Raw genomic sequence first — 16,880 nt, forward strand, 5'->3', positions numbered from 1 at the left:
ATGGTGGTAAAAATCACCTGAAGCAAAAAATAGCCCCTTCCTGACCCTCAACCACTTGCTGATTATCAGCTAAAGAGGACCCATTGCCAGGTCCTCAAGACAGTAACTGAGGCTAGCAAGTTCCACAAAATTAAATTTGTTCAACAGAGTTGCTCAGTCTTTCCTGTGCTATCATACACTTTGATTCTCCAAGAGGGTGGGTGGTGCCTATCACCATCATAGTAAGAGCCAACCTCTTGAGTGTTACCTCTGGGGTAGCACATTAAACACATTATTTGGTTTCACTGGGTAACGTTAGGAAGTAGGTGCTCTTGGCATCTTCATTTTACAAAAGAAGAAACTCAAGTTTAGAGCCATTAACTTGCTACAAGTCACATGTCCAATCAATTACAACTGGAGATTTAAAGCCATGTCTTTCTGATCACAGAGTTTAACTTTTAAATATCATGCTTATCCTGAACTGAATTCATCAGGAATTCATTGTTGAGTGTCTTGTAGTTCGTATCTGTCCAGACACCCACTTTGGGTCACATGTTCTAGGCATCTCACCAAAAGGCTGGGATCTCTGCATCCATCCGTGTTCTAGGAACTAATTAGAAAGTGGGTCCTTTCAGTGGATTCTATATCATCTGGATATTTTTATACCTAATTCTATAATATATTGCAACCCATATATAATGTAATCCGTGCATTCATGGCCCCTTTCTCCATCTTCAATTCCACTGGCGTATCATCTTTGAATGTCTCTCTGTTTCTGTCTGGAGAAGGCGATGGCACCCCACTCCAGTACTCTTGCCTGGAAAATCCCATGGACGGAGGAGCCTGGTAGGCTGCAGTCCATGGGGTTGCTAAGAGTTGGGCAAGACTGAGCGACTTCCCTTTCACTTTTCACTTTCATGCTTTGGAGAAGGAAATGGCAACCCACGCCAGTGTTCTTGCCTGGAGAATCCCAGGGACGGGGGAGCTTGGCGGGCTGCTGTCCGACTCACACAGAGTCAGACACGACTGAAGTGACTTAGCAGCAGCAGCAGCTGTTTCTATCATCTTACTCCTCCTCTGACATTCTGGCCTCCCTCTCATAAGGATGCTGGTGAGTACATTTGGGATCCACCTAAAAGTCCAGAATAATTACCCTATCTCAAGATCACGTTTGTGACGTCCCTTTTGGGATGTAAGGTCACATTCACAAGTTCCAGGAATGAAAACATAGATATATTTGGGGTCCCTATTCAGCCTGAAATAATTAACAATGGTGAATATCTTTTCACGGACTTATTTACCATCCTTATATCCTTTTGGTGAATATATCTGTTTAAATCTTTTGCTCGTTTTTAATTATATTATTTATTATTATTGAATTTGAAAGGTTTTTTTTTAATATATGTTAAATACAAGCCCTTTGTCAGATATGTGTGTGTGCTCAGTCACTCAGTCATGTCCAGCCCACCAGGTTCCTCTGTCCATGGAATTTTCCATGCAAGAATACTGGAGTGGGTTGCCATTTCCTGCTCCAGGGGATCTTCCTGACTAAGGAATCAAACCTTAGTTTCTTGTGTCTCCAGCATTGGCAGGCAGATTCTTTACCAAGCCACCTGGGAACCCCCCTCTGTCAGACACATGCTTTGCAACTGTTTTATTCCAGCACATGGCAAGTGTTTTCATCCTCTGGACATTGCCTTTTGTAGAGCAGAAGTTTTCATTTTGATGAGATACAATTTGACAAAATTTTTCCTTTGTATATTATGCTTTTGGTGTGTCATTTCTAAGAACTCTTAATTCCAGGACATAAAGATCTCTGTTTTCTTCTAAAAGCTTTAAACTTTTACATCTTAAATTTAGAGCTATGATCCATTTTGAGTTAACCTTTGTATAAGGTGTGCAGTTGAGGTTGAGGTTAATTATTTTGCTTGTAGATGTCCAATAAATTCAACTTCATGTTGAAAAGCCTATCCTTTTTCTGTTGAATTGCTTTGGCATCTTTGTTAAAGATCAAATTGACTATTTTTATGTAAGTCTCTCTCTGGACTTTCTGGTCTGTTCCATTATCACTCTGCTAATACCACAGCTCAGTATAACTTTTTACAAAAACTAATGATAATGCAGTTTGAGGGACTTTCCTGCTGGTCCAGTGGTTAAGACTCTGCTTGTAATGCAGGGGGTCCAGGTTCAGTCTCTGGTCAGAGAAGTTGATCCCACATGCTGCAATTAAAGATCCTATATGCCACAGCAAAGACTGAAGATCCCATGTGCTGCGACTAAGACCTGGCAAGGCCAAATAAATAAATAAATATTTTTAAAAATAATGCCGTTTTGAAGAACAGTGAACACTGTTAGAAGGTTCTTATGCTATAGGTAATTGTTCATCTTAAGTAAGCAGGCTTATCCCTCAGTTCATCAGCATAAACTATGTTCAATTTTATTTAAAGATTGATGCTACCAGACTAAAATGCATTCCCTTAACATTAAAGCATCAGAAGTTTTTCCAGATGTTACACACACACACAGCACGACTCAGAAGTCACTACCTTGACCTGTTCTCTGAGTTTTCCCCTTATATTTTCTATTTTCTGCTGGACATTTCCAACTGGGGATGTTGCACAGTCCCAAAAGTCCTTCTGCATGTTGTAAATTGAGAGTATGCGTCACTTTCTGATTCATTTGCATCTACTGAAAAAAATTAAATATGATATGTATTTAGTCACTCAGTTGTGTCCAACTCTTTGTGACTCCATGGACTGTAGCCCGCCAGGCTACTCTGTCCATGGGGATTCTCCAGGCAAGAATACTGGAGTGGGCTGCCATGCCCTCCTCCAGGGTAAATATGATATAGGAATTCAAAAATTTGGTTAAAAGTTCATTGTGTTTTGCTATTTAGTCTTTGATAACTGTAATAGACAAAAAGGATATTTCACAATTATATCTATATCAAATACAAGAAAATGCTTCACTGGCTGTATTTATAAATTCTTAGAATAGGCCTTTTTAATTATATCTATCAGCTATTCACAAATTTTATTGAATTAGACTAGCAAATTTCTTCCTTCCTGTAATTTTAATCAGTAAATATAAACTAACCAGGTGTTGCATTTTATATTTTAAGCAAGTGGAATTGAAGGGAGAAAAATCCTTTATTTAGAAGTTTTTAAAAACAGTTTGGAAAATTCTGCATACAGGAGTAATTTTAAGAATGCAGACATGAGTGTCTTTAATAAATGACATACTGACATTGATTCAACAACCAAATCACATGGAAAAAAACATTTCCAAAGTCAGTTTTCAAACTACTTTCTTCGTCAATCAGCAAATTGCTTTTTCACCAATTAGACTGTCATCTTTAACGTGGAGGGATAAATTTCTGTTGTTTTAGTTATTTTTTGAGTAGCACACCTGTGACATCAACTTATCACAGAAAAGGTACAAAAAAATTTTTTAATACTTGTCTCTTTTTAAAAGAAAAATATGCAATATTTGATTGTTGTCATAAGTGCTTTACTTCCAGATACTCTGCAGAAAGCATGTAGGGCAAATATTAACATTTTCATGGTTACTCTCTGTTCACTACAAAGTATTATAAAGAATCTAGTTTAGCCTTGCTTTTATAGGAATAATGACATCAGTGACATCCCACTGCATTTTGTGCAATTCCAGTTTCAGTGTTTTTGCTGCCCTGTTTCCCTGCAAAACTGTGGAGACTGTACTGTAGGGTCTGCCGGGGTCCAGCCCCAGTGGATCCAGGGAATTCGAAGCGGGGACGGCGTCGGCGAGGATCAGGAAACAATTGCTTAATTAAACGTTAAGTAAGGATATAGAGTGGTTAAATAAGGATAGCTCAGTGAGGAAATTCAGTGGAGAAAAGAGGCTGAATAATTCAGCCAGAACGTGAGAGAAAGAACGACATGCGGAGACCAAGTTTTGGTGAACAAGGCCCGCACTTTATTTTCCAAAGAAGTTTTTAAGTTATGCATAGAGGATAATGGGGGAAGGGGTAGAGTCATGCAGTAAGCCAAGCTTTCTTCCTGCAAAGTTATCATATGCAAAAGTTTAGGTGATTTGCATAATCTTCTGGCCCGGAGGCCTGTTAACATTTTAAGAAACTTATTTTTCTCTAAAGGTGATTATTCTAAAGTCAGGCGCCACCCTCCAAAAGCATTAGATAAAGTTGCATTCCTATAGGGCAAAGGTATGGTGGGCTATAACAAGAAAAAGAATTAACTCAAGGGTCCAAGGTTACAAACATTAAAGCTACTACTTACACCAATCATATTAATCAATACACTGCCAGGGACACAGCAGGTAAGGGATATGGAGACTTAGCAGCAAACTTTGGCCCAACAAGTGAAAAACCCTTCACCAATACAATTTCTAATCAATCCTTTAACTGCTCAAAGGAATCTGTATTTAGACAGTTTAGAACATCTCATGCCTCTCACAGTTGGGAGGCTCTGAGCAATCACATGTGGCCGGAAAAACCTATTCAGGCAGGCTAGAGGACTTCCAAAGGAGTTTGTAGGTTGAAACACTATCACACCCAGGAACTTTATTAACTGGAGCTGTAAGTTAACTCTTTTTTTTCAGAGAGAGGTAGTGGGGGACAGCCCCCCGTAAAGTCAGAGGTGTAGGTGAGAGCACAAAGCAGAAAGTAGGCAAACTCTGGTTTTGGGGGTAGATGCTCAAGAATTTCCAGGGGGACTCCTGAGGCTTGATCCCGCCTTTGCGTATGCCGAGCCTCCTTCCTCATGACCTTTGTCATGGGTGGAGCTCCTGCTCCCGGCAAGGGTCCACTATTATCTCACCCAAGAGTTTTTGTTGATGCTCCAGTAAATGCAGCGGCTCTACTGTCTCTGGATACAGGTGAACAATTTTTTTCATAATATATTTGTTAATATATAAAGAAGTCAAGAAGTCCTTGACTACTGAAAACAATTTCTTCTCTGATGCGTGTTTCTTTTACTGGCTTATGAAAAGGTATCTCAGTTCTTTGTACATTTCATTGCTGAAGTAGAGAAGTGACACAAATGTGGCTAAGATCACTGGCACTGGAGATAGAATACCCATGTGGACTCGTTACTGGCTCTGCTATTAGCTATAATGGCCGAGTGACTTTCAGTTCATTACTTAACCTCTCTGTGCATAGGTTCCTTCATCTTGGAAATGGAAATGATAATCGTATTTACTTCATTATTATGAAGACTAAATAAATTCATGCCAAGTCCTTCGAATTTTCCCCTACATATAGTGCTGCTGCTGCTGCTGCTAAGTCGCTTCAGTCGTGCCCGACTCTTAGTGACCCCATGGACTGCAGCCTACTGGCTCCTCCATCCATGGGATTCTCCAGGCAAGAGTACTGGCGTGGGGTGCCATTGCCTTCTCCACCTACATGTAGTGAGTTCTCAGTAAATAAAAATACCATAACCTGAGATATATCAGAAACACTTTTACTCTCAAACTGTATTATTTTTCTTAAAATTTTAGTAATGCTTTCTGTGAAGCTCTCAGTAGTAGTTGCTGACAAAAGAACACATTTAATCTGTTGTTATGTGGTTTTCCACGTATTATTTTAGGCATGTTTTACCGTAGTGGAAAGCAGGAAGAACAAGTACCATTTTTGCTATAAAGTCAAGAACCTCAAGGAAGCCTTGTAACATTTTATCAGTAAGTTTAGTAAATGCAGTCTTATGTATTGTAATTTTGAACATAATTGTGAAAATCATAAAAAGTTAATTTTTCACCTTCTGGATTCTCATTACTAAATATCTTGCTTGTCTTGATGGCTTCATTAGCTAATGTTTTGAGGCAAATTTTCACTCGTTTCAAGATTTATCACTAGTAATAACTATAATAAGTGTAAATCCAAGACTTCCTTCTTGTTAATTTCTCTTTTTTTGGTCAAACCTAAACATTGTTATCCCTTCTGCAGTCAACAAGGAATAAGGGTCAGTGCAGTTCTTCCCTCATTATCCTCTTGGGCGTATTAGCATTATCTGCCATATTTACTTCCTTTGCAGGAGGGTTTTTAAGGCACTTGTCAGATTTTGTGAGCGTTAGTTTTGATAAAAGCCCATAAGTCATGAGGTAAGCTGTAGCCTACCCTGCAGCCCACCTTCTAAGCTGGGAACCTCACTGTCCCCAGGATAGTGGGCATCGTCAGTGATGTCCTCACTGTCGGCCCAAACACACAACTGATGTTTCATAAGTGTTTGTTGAGTTGATTTAAATTAATTCATTGGTGTATTGGTGTGTTTATGAGGACATAGTCCTACTTTCCAAGTGCTTTCAATATAGAGACTTAATAAGGGACTTTCCCTAAGCCAGATTAACACTATTAATACTTTTCAGTAGAAAGAAGTAATGAAATCATTACACTGGTGGGCTTTCAACAATCAGTTGTGGGGGGCAGCATGTTCTTGGTAAATTCTGTACAATGCATTGAGGGTCCTGAGTTCTGGTTCTCTTAGGATCCTGGTGAGTTACCTCATCTCTCTGGATTTCAACCTCTGATCTGTCACATGAGGCAGTTGAGTTAGATGATTTTGAAGATCCTTTCTAATCTAACATATCAATTCCCATCTTGCCTGTCTTACAGAACTCAATAGTTTCCCAGTTTGCAGCATTTTTGTAAAGAAGCCTAAGCTTGTGGTAAACCGTAAATAGATATTTTCCATCTTAACCCCTATTTTCTGTGAAAGGTTTCCGCTCTCTGCTTCTCTAAACTTCAAATACCAAATCAATAATGCGTCATTATGAGCTTTGATAAGGAAAATAAAATAATAACCTAAAACAAACAACCTCTCCCAAAAGACAAAAAAAGCTCAACTCTTTTAAAGAAGTCCTCAAAATTAACTAATTGATTAAATCTGTAAAAATTTATTAAAGGTAAAAAATTTGATATTGGTCTTATTTATAACTAACACAATTATCTTCTCCTACCTTTACAACAATATTCCCCACATCGAAAGGTTGAACAATTATTTGCCTATAGGTACTACATTCTGAGTGTTTCTAGACAGACAGAAACAAAAAGAAAATAAGAAGTGTTGGAATTTAGTTATTTCCTAAGTCACCACTTCCATTGTTCATATTCTACCAGAGAACACCCAGGATAAGATGATTGCTAGGACCTGGCTCATGCCAAGAAACAAACTTCACATTTCTCTAAGAATTGTTGAAAATCTGAAGGAATGGGTATTAGAAAACTTAAACAAAGCAAAGGTGTTTCTAATATGCGTTATCTTACTGTGTTTGGTAGCACAATAGATAATATTTAGTGGGAATACACTGTGTGTCAGGCAAGATTCTAAGCACCTTACCAAATTTATCCAGTCTTCACAACAATCCTGTGAGCTAAGTATTAGCATCTCATATCAACTACATAATTGGACCTTGTCCATTTCAGGAGTTGAGGCCTAGCAGGACCTGCCAGGCTGGGTGCACTGACCAGGCATGAGAGGATTCCTTCACGCAATGCAAAGCGATAAGCGAGTGGGGCACAGGAACCACCACCGGTCTGAAACAGCTCCAGGTTTCCTGGGACAAAAATCAATCCACTTGTATAAAGCACCAACCAAAATTCACTCTGTCTAAAATATATCCTCTGTTTGAAAAGGGCACTTTATCCTGTCTCTTTAGTAGCAAAAAACATGGTCATTTCACATGTGTCAACATAATCTGCATCAAAGAGGAATATCCACGCAGAAGGTGCTTCTCTTTAGCTTTCTGTTGCAGAAGATAACACCTTGATGTTGGAAGACAATCTCCTATTATCCTTTCATGAACCTTGTTGGGTGCTTTTTAAATGTGCTGAGGCTCACAATGGAAAGTTTTCTCCACATACCTTATTATTTCCCCTCTTACATGAAATTTTTGCCATGATTCATTAGAATAGCCAAGAAGTATAAAAGTTTCAGAATTTGTTTCAAATGTGTTTTCCAAAACATAATGACTTTTAATCCACTTAGCGCTTTTAAAATTCTGAACAATGTTGGTTGAATCTTAAAATATATACATTTCCACACACTGGGTAAATCACCATTAATGATAGTAACCTTTGTAATTTCCTTGCAAACCAAGAAAAAATCAAGTTTCTACAGTTAACAGAATAATTGTAAGCTTCAGAGGGAAAGAAAGAAACACCAAAATATCCCTAGTAGGTTCTACCTCTGGGCATGTTTTGAAACCTCATTAGGGAAGGACCCAAAATGCAGAGGACTGGTGTCAGCAGCCATATATTATGACAGTGTTGAGTTTCAAGAATCTTCCATCTTTGACCTATTTATTCAAGGATAGTTTATAGAAGAAGAAAGATGATTCTTCAAGCTTCTGAAATTTTAACCAGAAAGGCATTGAAATGAATGAAATAAAATACTATTTCTCAACTGACAAACCAGGTGCTAAAGAATAAGACAGCTGCTCTGAGGTTGTTAGGGCTGTCTGTATCCTAGCTACCAAGCATCCACAAAAAGAACTACGTCATGAATGAGATCTACTTACTACACACAAAGCTGGTCCATAGCACCCTGATAGGCAGCTCTAAAGTGAGGAGGCAGATAATGTGTTCCTCTGAAAGCCTTCATCCATTCTACACTGGATGGGGCTTAGCAAATAAATCCGTGCAAACCATGAATCACTGTCACACTCACACACACTCCAGGGAGTATCCTGGAAAATCCAGACTCTGAGTGACATCAGCATGGCTAGGCTTGGGAGAATCCCAAAATCAAGGTCTTAAGTGAAGACAGGTGCATACACCAATTCAAACTCCAGACTCAGAAAGGTCAAGAGGTGATGAGAACAGACATTCCCGCCTTGTATTCAGCTAAAGAGACTGAAATTTCTACACATTAACTAATTTCCAGCATCAAAGGAAAGCTTTGAATGATGATGTTAAGGAAAAAGATCTCCTAAAGAAAAACATATTTGTATGTTTTAGTCTACAACTGCCCTCAGAGGTTAGTAACATTGGCCATATAAAATATTTTCTGATACAGCAAGACCTTTCAAGAACTATAAAGGTCACTTCTATTTAAAGTAATTTTTTCTTCTTCTCACCTGACAAAAACATCACTCATCCTTCCAGGCCCAGATCCCAGTCATCTTCTTATGGATCCCAACAACTGGGACAGCTGGGGACATGCCTGGAGTGATAATATACAAAGCCAATATTTATTAACATTATTGTTAAAAAAGAATCTCTACAAAATAAATCTTCATTCCTGGTTCACCTAATATCCAGATAATACTGTCTTCATGGTGAGTAGTATTAGCATTCTGGATGAAAGTACTGACCTAGAGGCAAGAAGTAAATCGACAGTGGGGACAATTACACTCTGATGGTCAAGGTTTTGTTGTTGCTGTTATTTTTGTTCCTGGTTCTTTCTTAAAGTTAATTTTAACATTAGAAACTACAACATAATGAAGCTCACGTTTTGTTCCTTAGCTCTGCTGCTGCTGAGTCACTTCAGTTGTGTCCGATTCTGTGCGACCCCATAGACAGCAGCCCACCAGGCTCCCCTGTCCCTGGGATTCTCCAGGCAAGAACACTGGAGTGGGTTGCCATTTCCTTCTCCAATGTGTGAGAGTGAAGTCGCTCAGTCGTGTCCGACTCTTCGCAACCCCATGGACTGCAGCCTACCAGGCTCCTCCGTCAATGGGATTTTCCAGGCAAGAGTATTAGAGTGGGTTGCCATTGCCTTCTCCGGTTCCTTAGCTCTAGGATTGCTCAAATTTGGAGTTATTACTACAACTTAACACTAAGCTGTTTTATGGAATTTGAGAGTGTCTTGAAAAATATTGAGAAATTCCTTGAAGAAAAGTACATTCTTTAAAACTGGCCTGGACATTCTGAAAAAGTTCTCTAGCTATTCAGGCTAGTTGTTGAGTCTTTTTTTGTTTAGAACAAACAAAACTGCTTCATTAAAATAACTGCTGAAATAGATTAGGTAATTTACATATATTGGAAAGTTACTAATTTCTTCTCCAATTTTTCTCCACTATAATCAAAGTGACTAAAATATTAAGAATGTTGAACAGATTTTAGAAGACGTATTTTCCAGTTAAGGAATTTTTGTTTCCTTTCATCTGAGGTGTTATGTTTGATATTTTAACTGTCTGGATTGAGAGACAATATGTAAGTTCAGTTCAGTTCAGTCACTCAGTCGTGTCCGACTCTTTGTGACCCCATGAATCATTGCACACCAGGCCTCCCTGTCCATCACCAACTCCCAGAGTTCACTCAAACTCACATCTATCGAGTTGGCAATGCCATCCAGCCATCTCATCCTCTGTCGTCCCCTTCTCCTCCTGCCCCCAATCCCTCCCAGCATCAGGGTCTTTTCCATTGAGTCAACTCTTCCCATGAGGTGGCCAAAGTACTGGAGTTTCAGCTTTAGCATCATTCCTTCCAAAGAAATCCCAGGGCTGATCTCCTTTAGAATGGACTGGTTGGATCTCCTTGCAGTCCAAGGGACTCTCAAGAGTCTTCTCCAACACCACAGTTCAAAAGCATCAATTCTTTGGTGCTCAGCCTTCTTCACAGTCCAACTCTCACATCCATACATGACCACTGGAAAAACCATAGCCTTGACTAGAAGGACCTTTGTTGGCAAAGTAATGTCTCTGCTTTTTAATATGTTTTCTAGGTTAGTCATAACTTTCCCTCCAAAGAGGAAGCGTCTTTTAATTTCATGGCTGCAGTCACCATCTGCAGTGATTTTGGAGCCCCAAAAAATCAAGTCTGACACTGTTTCCACTGTTTCCCCATTTATTTCCCATGAAGTGATGGGACCAGATGCCATGATCTTCGAGCTTTAAGCCAACTTTTTCACTCTCCTCTTTCACTTTCATCAAGAGGCTTTTTAGTTCCTCTTCACTTTCTGCTACAAGGACTTAGGGGATGGTTTTATTCATGTGGTATGAATCAAGATCATTCCTGTGATTTCTGAGCAGTTGTTTTTTGTTTTTGTTTTTTTTTTTTGAAAAAGCTTTTGCATAACTCTAGCTGAAAAAATAAACCAGATTTTGGTCATGGAATTACTCTGGTTTGCACGTAACAGGGAAGCTGACCAAACCCTAGCCGGTGCTGAAATCAGTGATTTCACTGTTTACTGCTAAAGGTGACCTCCCCAGATGGCTGACTAGTGCTGAGGTTTGGCCTGCATTTCTTCATCACTCTATTTACCAGGAAAGTGAAAGTGAAGTCGCTCAGTCGTTTCTGACTCTGCGACCCTGTGGACTGTAGCCCACCAGGCTCCTCCGTCCATGGGATTCTCCAGGCAAGAATACTGGAGTGGGTTGCCATTTCCTTCTCCAGAGGATCTTCCCCACCCAGGGATCGAGCCCAGGTCTCCCGCATTGCAGGCAGACACTTGAACCTCTGAGCCAGGAAAGTTCATATAAATAATGCAGGCAGAGACATCAAACAGGAAAAGTTCCTTTTCAATTGCTATTTCTCCTCCAAGGAAAATAGGCTTGAAAGTTCAAAAGCCACTTGACAGCACTTTTTCTTATTGCTCTCCTTTTGTAGTGTAGCCCAAACAGAAGTTAACAGAATACTCAGTGATTAGAAAAAAAACAAAAAGAAGCAATAGCAGCAGGAGGCATGGGGGAGGGGAGAAATGAAAAGAAAACCCACGTCTGCGTTACCACTTGGTTTATCAGGCTCATAGTCACGTTCAAGACAACAGGGCATAAAGTTACCTGAATCAGACCACAAAGGATTCTTCCTCCTGGGTCAGGCTGGCCACACGTGGTCTGTCTCAATGCCAAGGGTGAGGAATAAGGCAAGTAAAATTTAATTAGAGGAAAAATAGATGATGGCACCATATCTATTTAGAGAGAAATAATATCTTCTGAAATGCATGGGCATAGGGTGCGACCTGGGCAGTTATTGGCTAACGTAAGACATGGAGTGTCAAGTAGAGGCTTTAAGCCTTTGACTTGCAAGGAATGAGGGAACAAAGAGTCAGAGTCACATAGTGGCATCCAGACATTCCACCCTCCATGGGGTCTGGGCCATGTCACTGCAGTGTTCAAATAAGGCATCTTGTGACATGATTTGATCAAAGAGATTTAGCCAAGATATGGAGCCAAGAGGATATTTATTAAGCACAATCTGCCAGCCTCTGTGGTAAGTGCATTTCCCATATTATCCCATGGGATCCCCACAACAATTTCGAAAGGGGGTATTATTATTTTTCAGCAATATTCCACTATGTAGTTGTGGTTTAGTCATTAAGTCATTTCTGACTGTTGCGATCCCATGGACTGCAGCCCACAGGCTCCTCTGTCCGTGGGATTTTCCAGGCAGGAATACTGCAGTGGGTTGCCATTTCCTTCTCCAGGGGATCTTCCAGATCCAGGGATTGAACCCCGGTCACCTGTGCTGCAGGCTTCCTCCTGCATTGCAGATAGATCCTTTACTTGACTGAGCCACCAGGGAATTACAATATATTCCACTATAGCTCCAGTATTAACTAGGTAGCATAGATTTGAAATAAGGTATGTTTGCCTCTAAAACCTCGGTTCCTTCCATTTTGTGACACAGTCCTCCTAACTCATTGTCTCTGTCCTGGGCTTCAGGTTTATTTCTTCAACCAGCCTCAGTGAAGGCACTTTTGAGCCACCAGCAGAGACTAGTGAGAAGCACGAGGTGTAGGTTTCCTTGTTAGCAGCGAGTTCCTTGAGACTCTAAGGGCATGTACAGCAGTTCATTTGCATCTTATTTTTTCTCTCTCAGTTTCTGCTTCTTGACTGGTTCCCACTCTCTCTTTGCATCCCATGCAGATGCCTGGCTGTAGTCACTTGCCAATTACTCTCTCCCAACCCAAAGAGGGTCCAGGCTGCTCGACAAAAACTGTGCTCAAAAGCTCTGCCTCCAACAGCTGAGTCACCGGCTCATGGGGTTATTTTTGCTTTTTGTCATTTTTTTTTTTTTTTTGGCTGCACTGCACAACATGTGGAATTTTAGTTCCCCAATGAGACTAGGGATGGAACCTGAGCCCCCTGCAGTAGAAGCTTAGAGAATAACCATTGGACCTCCAGGAAAGTCCCTGTCATTCCTTTTTTGCTTTTATTGTTTAGGACTTGCATTATCAAGTCAGGGATACTCATTCATTCAGCAAGAATTTACTGAGTATAAACCACGAATTTACTGAGTATAAACTATGACAGTTCCAGGTGCTGGGGACCCAGAGATAATTAGAACTCAGTCCTTCCTTCTAATACCCTAGGGTTCTGCTCACCCATTCCAGTGAGTGCTCCCTGGTGACAGAGCCTTGACCTCCTCATTCATGTAATTTCCTTTACAGGAGAGCCAGGACAGGAGCCCAATGTCAGCAGTTTGGTTCAGAACTGTTCCCTTTATTCCCATTATTTTGTGCTAATTTCCAGAGGCTTCTCTTTCTCTTCTGGGAAATTTACTGTTTCCCTCAATCTACCTCTTCTGGGGAGCCAGACCTCTTCTCAAAAGGGTAAAATGACAAGAAAGGAATATCAGGGCAGTTTATGCCCTTTAGTGAATGGAAATGACTGCCCTATTTCAGCAACAGGTTGGAGAGCCACCAAGGATTAAAATAAATTCTTACTCAGGATTGCTGTTTTGCATTCAGTAGAATTCCCACTTCCTCTTGATTAAGAACCCATTTAATATGAGAGAGGCTGTGGCATGTTATCATTTCTTAGCAGTTCCCAAAGTTACAATGCACCTGTTACTAAAACTGGCGCTGAATCAGAGCTTCAGAAACAGCTGTCGGGGAGAATGCAGGAGGTTTAATTTGAAATTTAGCTTAACTTTCACAATGAAGGAATTACATCTGTTTCCAATTCCCTCCCCATTTTTCACTGGTTTTTAGCAACCTCTTAGTTCCTATACAAAGTTATTCAAAGGTTGATGTTTTTTTTCTTTATGGCTTAGAGACAGTTTCAAAATTTTTAAAAAATCATCTGTTTCCCCAATTTCCCATATAAAGCTGATCAACTAAGTATTTAATCACTCCTCACGTCAGAATCAAGACAGAGGTTTATGTTCAACTAGTTAAAAATGAGACCTATTCACTCACACACAGAAGAATAGTTTGAATTATTATGTTAGTCCTAACAGCCAATAGGATGTTTATAGTCCTAACAGCCAATAAGGAAACAAACATGCATTGAAAACAAAAAGGAAGCAAATATACACATCCAAAGACAAATCGGAAACAAATGCCAAGTATACAAGATGGAACGAACAGGTATCAGAAGGTAGTTTCTGGGAAGATGTGAACTCCTTTTGATTAGATTACTTAACTGTACAAGTAGAATTCCCATTTCCAGAGGGAGAGCCTTCAGGACAGTTCCAGTGCTGCAAGGGCTGAGAGGCTAACGAAACTAAATTTGAAAACTACCAGCAACACAATGACAAGCAAATGCAGCATGATGTTGATGGGCTTGAACTCTCAATAGCAAGTAAGCTGACTTTGCTTGCGCACAGCCCGGGCAAGGTAGGTACATCTGACTCAGTGTGTCCACTCAGGTTGGCCTGCAGCTCTGGGGTATCTTTTCCTCTGTTGCTCTGCTGTTGCCCTCCTACTCCTTCTCCTTCAACTCAAGACAGCATCTAAATGCAGCCTGAGGGGAAACTCTAAGTTTTGGGGAAGCTGGTAAGAAATATCTGACACACTAATGACAAATTTCACAGAGTTGAATAGCCATGCACTGGAGGCCTGCCACTGTCTTCACTGTGACAAAGCAGAGTTGCAGGGCCAAGGATAGAAAAAGGAAAATAGGGAAGAATTGGTGGAAAGTTCCAACCACGACCCTTAATGAAATAAGGACATACGATTCCTCCCCAAACATGGCTTCTCATTTTGAAGAGTAGAATGACTCGTCTTTCCTTTTTAAAGCCTATTTGGCTCCACCCCTCTCCTTTAGTAACACTTGAGTGAACATCTGTTCGCAAATAATTCCATGCTCCAGGAAAGCGGGTACCACTGCCAAGGAGACAGCTGACTGTTCACCATGAGCATTCCGGGCAAAACCAGGTGAAGAGACATGAGGCGGGCTGTGGAGTTGCTTCTGGTGTCTTGGAGGTACCTGCTGAATATTGGCTATGTTTTAAACACCTGGCAGGATGGAGACAATGTTAAATCACGTCGTATAAATTAGTGGTGAACAGCACTGCTGAAAATGCAGACTTAGAGCAATTGATCATTCATCTGAGCAATACTAAAGAAAATTGACCTTCAGTTCATTATGTGAGTGAATGTCAACACCAGTGCACATTCCTGGAGCTTTATCTTTCTCCCTTCCGTATATTTTATAGGGGAATTTGAAAGAGTATTCTTTCCAAATCAAAGGGAAATCCCTGATGCCAGATGAAGAGTTATAGCATACATAGTCACCCTTTCTTGCAGCAGGACCATAATAAAACACTGTGAGGGGCCAGGAGTGCAGGGAAAGGAGGGGACTGTTATCATAGAGCAGTGTTGGAAAAAAAAACAAGCTAATAGCACTGTTCTGCTGGAAGTTTTACTTTTGTTACCTTACGGTAGGCAGAGAAGAGGATCCAGCCTCTCCAACCCAGCGCAGTACATTCTTATCCTTTCTCAGGTGGCACAAGCTGCAAACATTCAATATCTTCTAACAGTTTGGCCCGCTTTAATTTTGCGTCCCAGTTCTCACACAATCCAGTGGATATGCCCTATTCAGTAGCTAGCGAGCAGTAAGGCAAATCTTCCTACCTGGGAATAAAAACTTGAATTGTCTTAACCTCTTCCTTTTTAAAGCATGGCATTTTTGTTTCACAAATCCTACTCACAGTGCTAGTTTATGTTTTGCCAAAATTTTTATTTTGTTTTAGGTTCAAAGGATTCATTAACAAAAGAAATCACTTGTTACATACAAATATACAATTTCAATATATAATAGAGGATTATTTGACTTAATTTCAACATACAGTCATTAAAAGAAGAGGAATAGAAACAATAGAGAAAAGTAACAACACATACATCACCAAATTGGGATGACGAACATCCAGACTTAGACAGCACTGGGAAGTCTCTCGTTAACAGCAATCTGGAGTTCCAGTTGGGAAAGGGTCCCAGGGTGTATCCACCCCATGGGTGAGACTTCAAATTACAGTTTCAGGGACTCCCCATTTATAATCCCAAGCTGCAATCTGATATCGTTATCAGTTTGCATGCAAAAATGCAGCTCTGTTTTTTTTTAACTTTTATAATGCCATATATTTCACTTGTGAATCACAAAACTTCTGAGTCCCCAGGGGTTGGCCAGACACTCAGGGGCTCAAGAATTCCAAGATCCACTCCCTTGCTTATTATCTAAAGTGCCGCCTGACTTGCTATGCATGTAGGCAGGCACGGAATCCAGGCAATGTCCAGGCAGGTCCAAGGCAGGTCAGAGTCCTGCTCTCCTGCCTCTGAAGCCTGAACAAGACTTCCTCCATTTTAATTTCCCTAACAGCTGGCCTGAGGATTATTTAAGCTAAATAACACAGGAGTAAGGCAAAATAAAATGGGCAGTCTTCTTAATTCTGTAAGTCAAATAACAATTCCAGATAGTCAAAAGAAATAAAGTGATCAAAGAAACAAGAAATGAATTATGCAATGCAGAAAACAGTTTTTGAGCAGTAGGGGATTTAGTAAAGAAAAAATCCCACCATGAATGAGAAGTATGCTTTTGTATATCAACTTCTACATCCATTAACTTATTGGCAGCAATGGTAGTAACAACAAAATGTTCTATCAAGGTACGATTATGTTTATCTATGAAATTGTGTAACTCTTTGGTTCCTTGCAAAATCTTATATAACAGTTCTAAGAAGAAGCTAACATTAGGAACAGACAAAGTAGGGAATAATATTTGGGTCCATAATACCTAAGTTCTCATGG

At 40.1% G+C, this 16,880-nt stretch overlaps 1 protein-coding gene across 1 annotated transcript in view; it reads right to left on the bottom strand.

Moving 5' to 3' along the window:
- The window catches only part of EGF (epidermal growth factor), a 102,789-nt gene extending 87,894 nt beyond the window's left edge, over positions 1-14,895 (bottom strand). Inside the window, 2 exon segments of the mRNA XM_045166310.1 lie at positions 14,283-14,338; positions 14,340-14,895. Coding sequence (XP_045022245.1) covers positions 14,283-14,338; positions 14,340-14,405 — 122 coding nt within the window. The 5' untranslated portion in view covers positions 14,406-14,895.
- Positions 14,896-16,880: the final 1,985 nt, after the last annotated feature.

The sequence above is a fragment of the Bubalus bubalis genome, chromosome 7 (assembly GCF_019923935.1).
Source record: "Bubalus bubalis isolate 160015118507 breed Murrah chromosome 7, NDDB_SH_1, whole genome shotgun sequence".
NCBI classification, from domain to species: domain Eukaryota; kingdom Metazoa; phylum Chordata; class Mammalia; order Artiodactyla; family Bovidae; genus Bubalus; species Bubalus bubalis.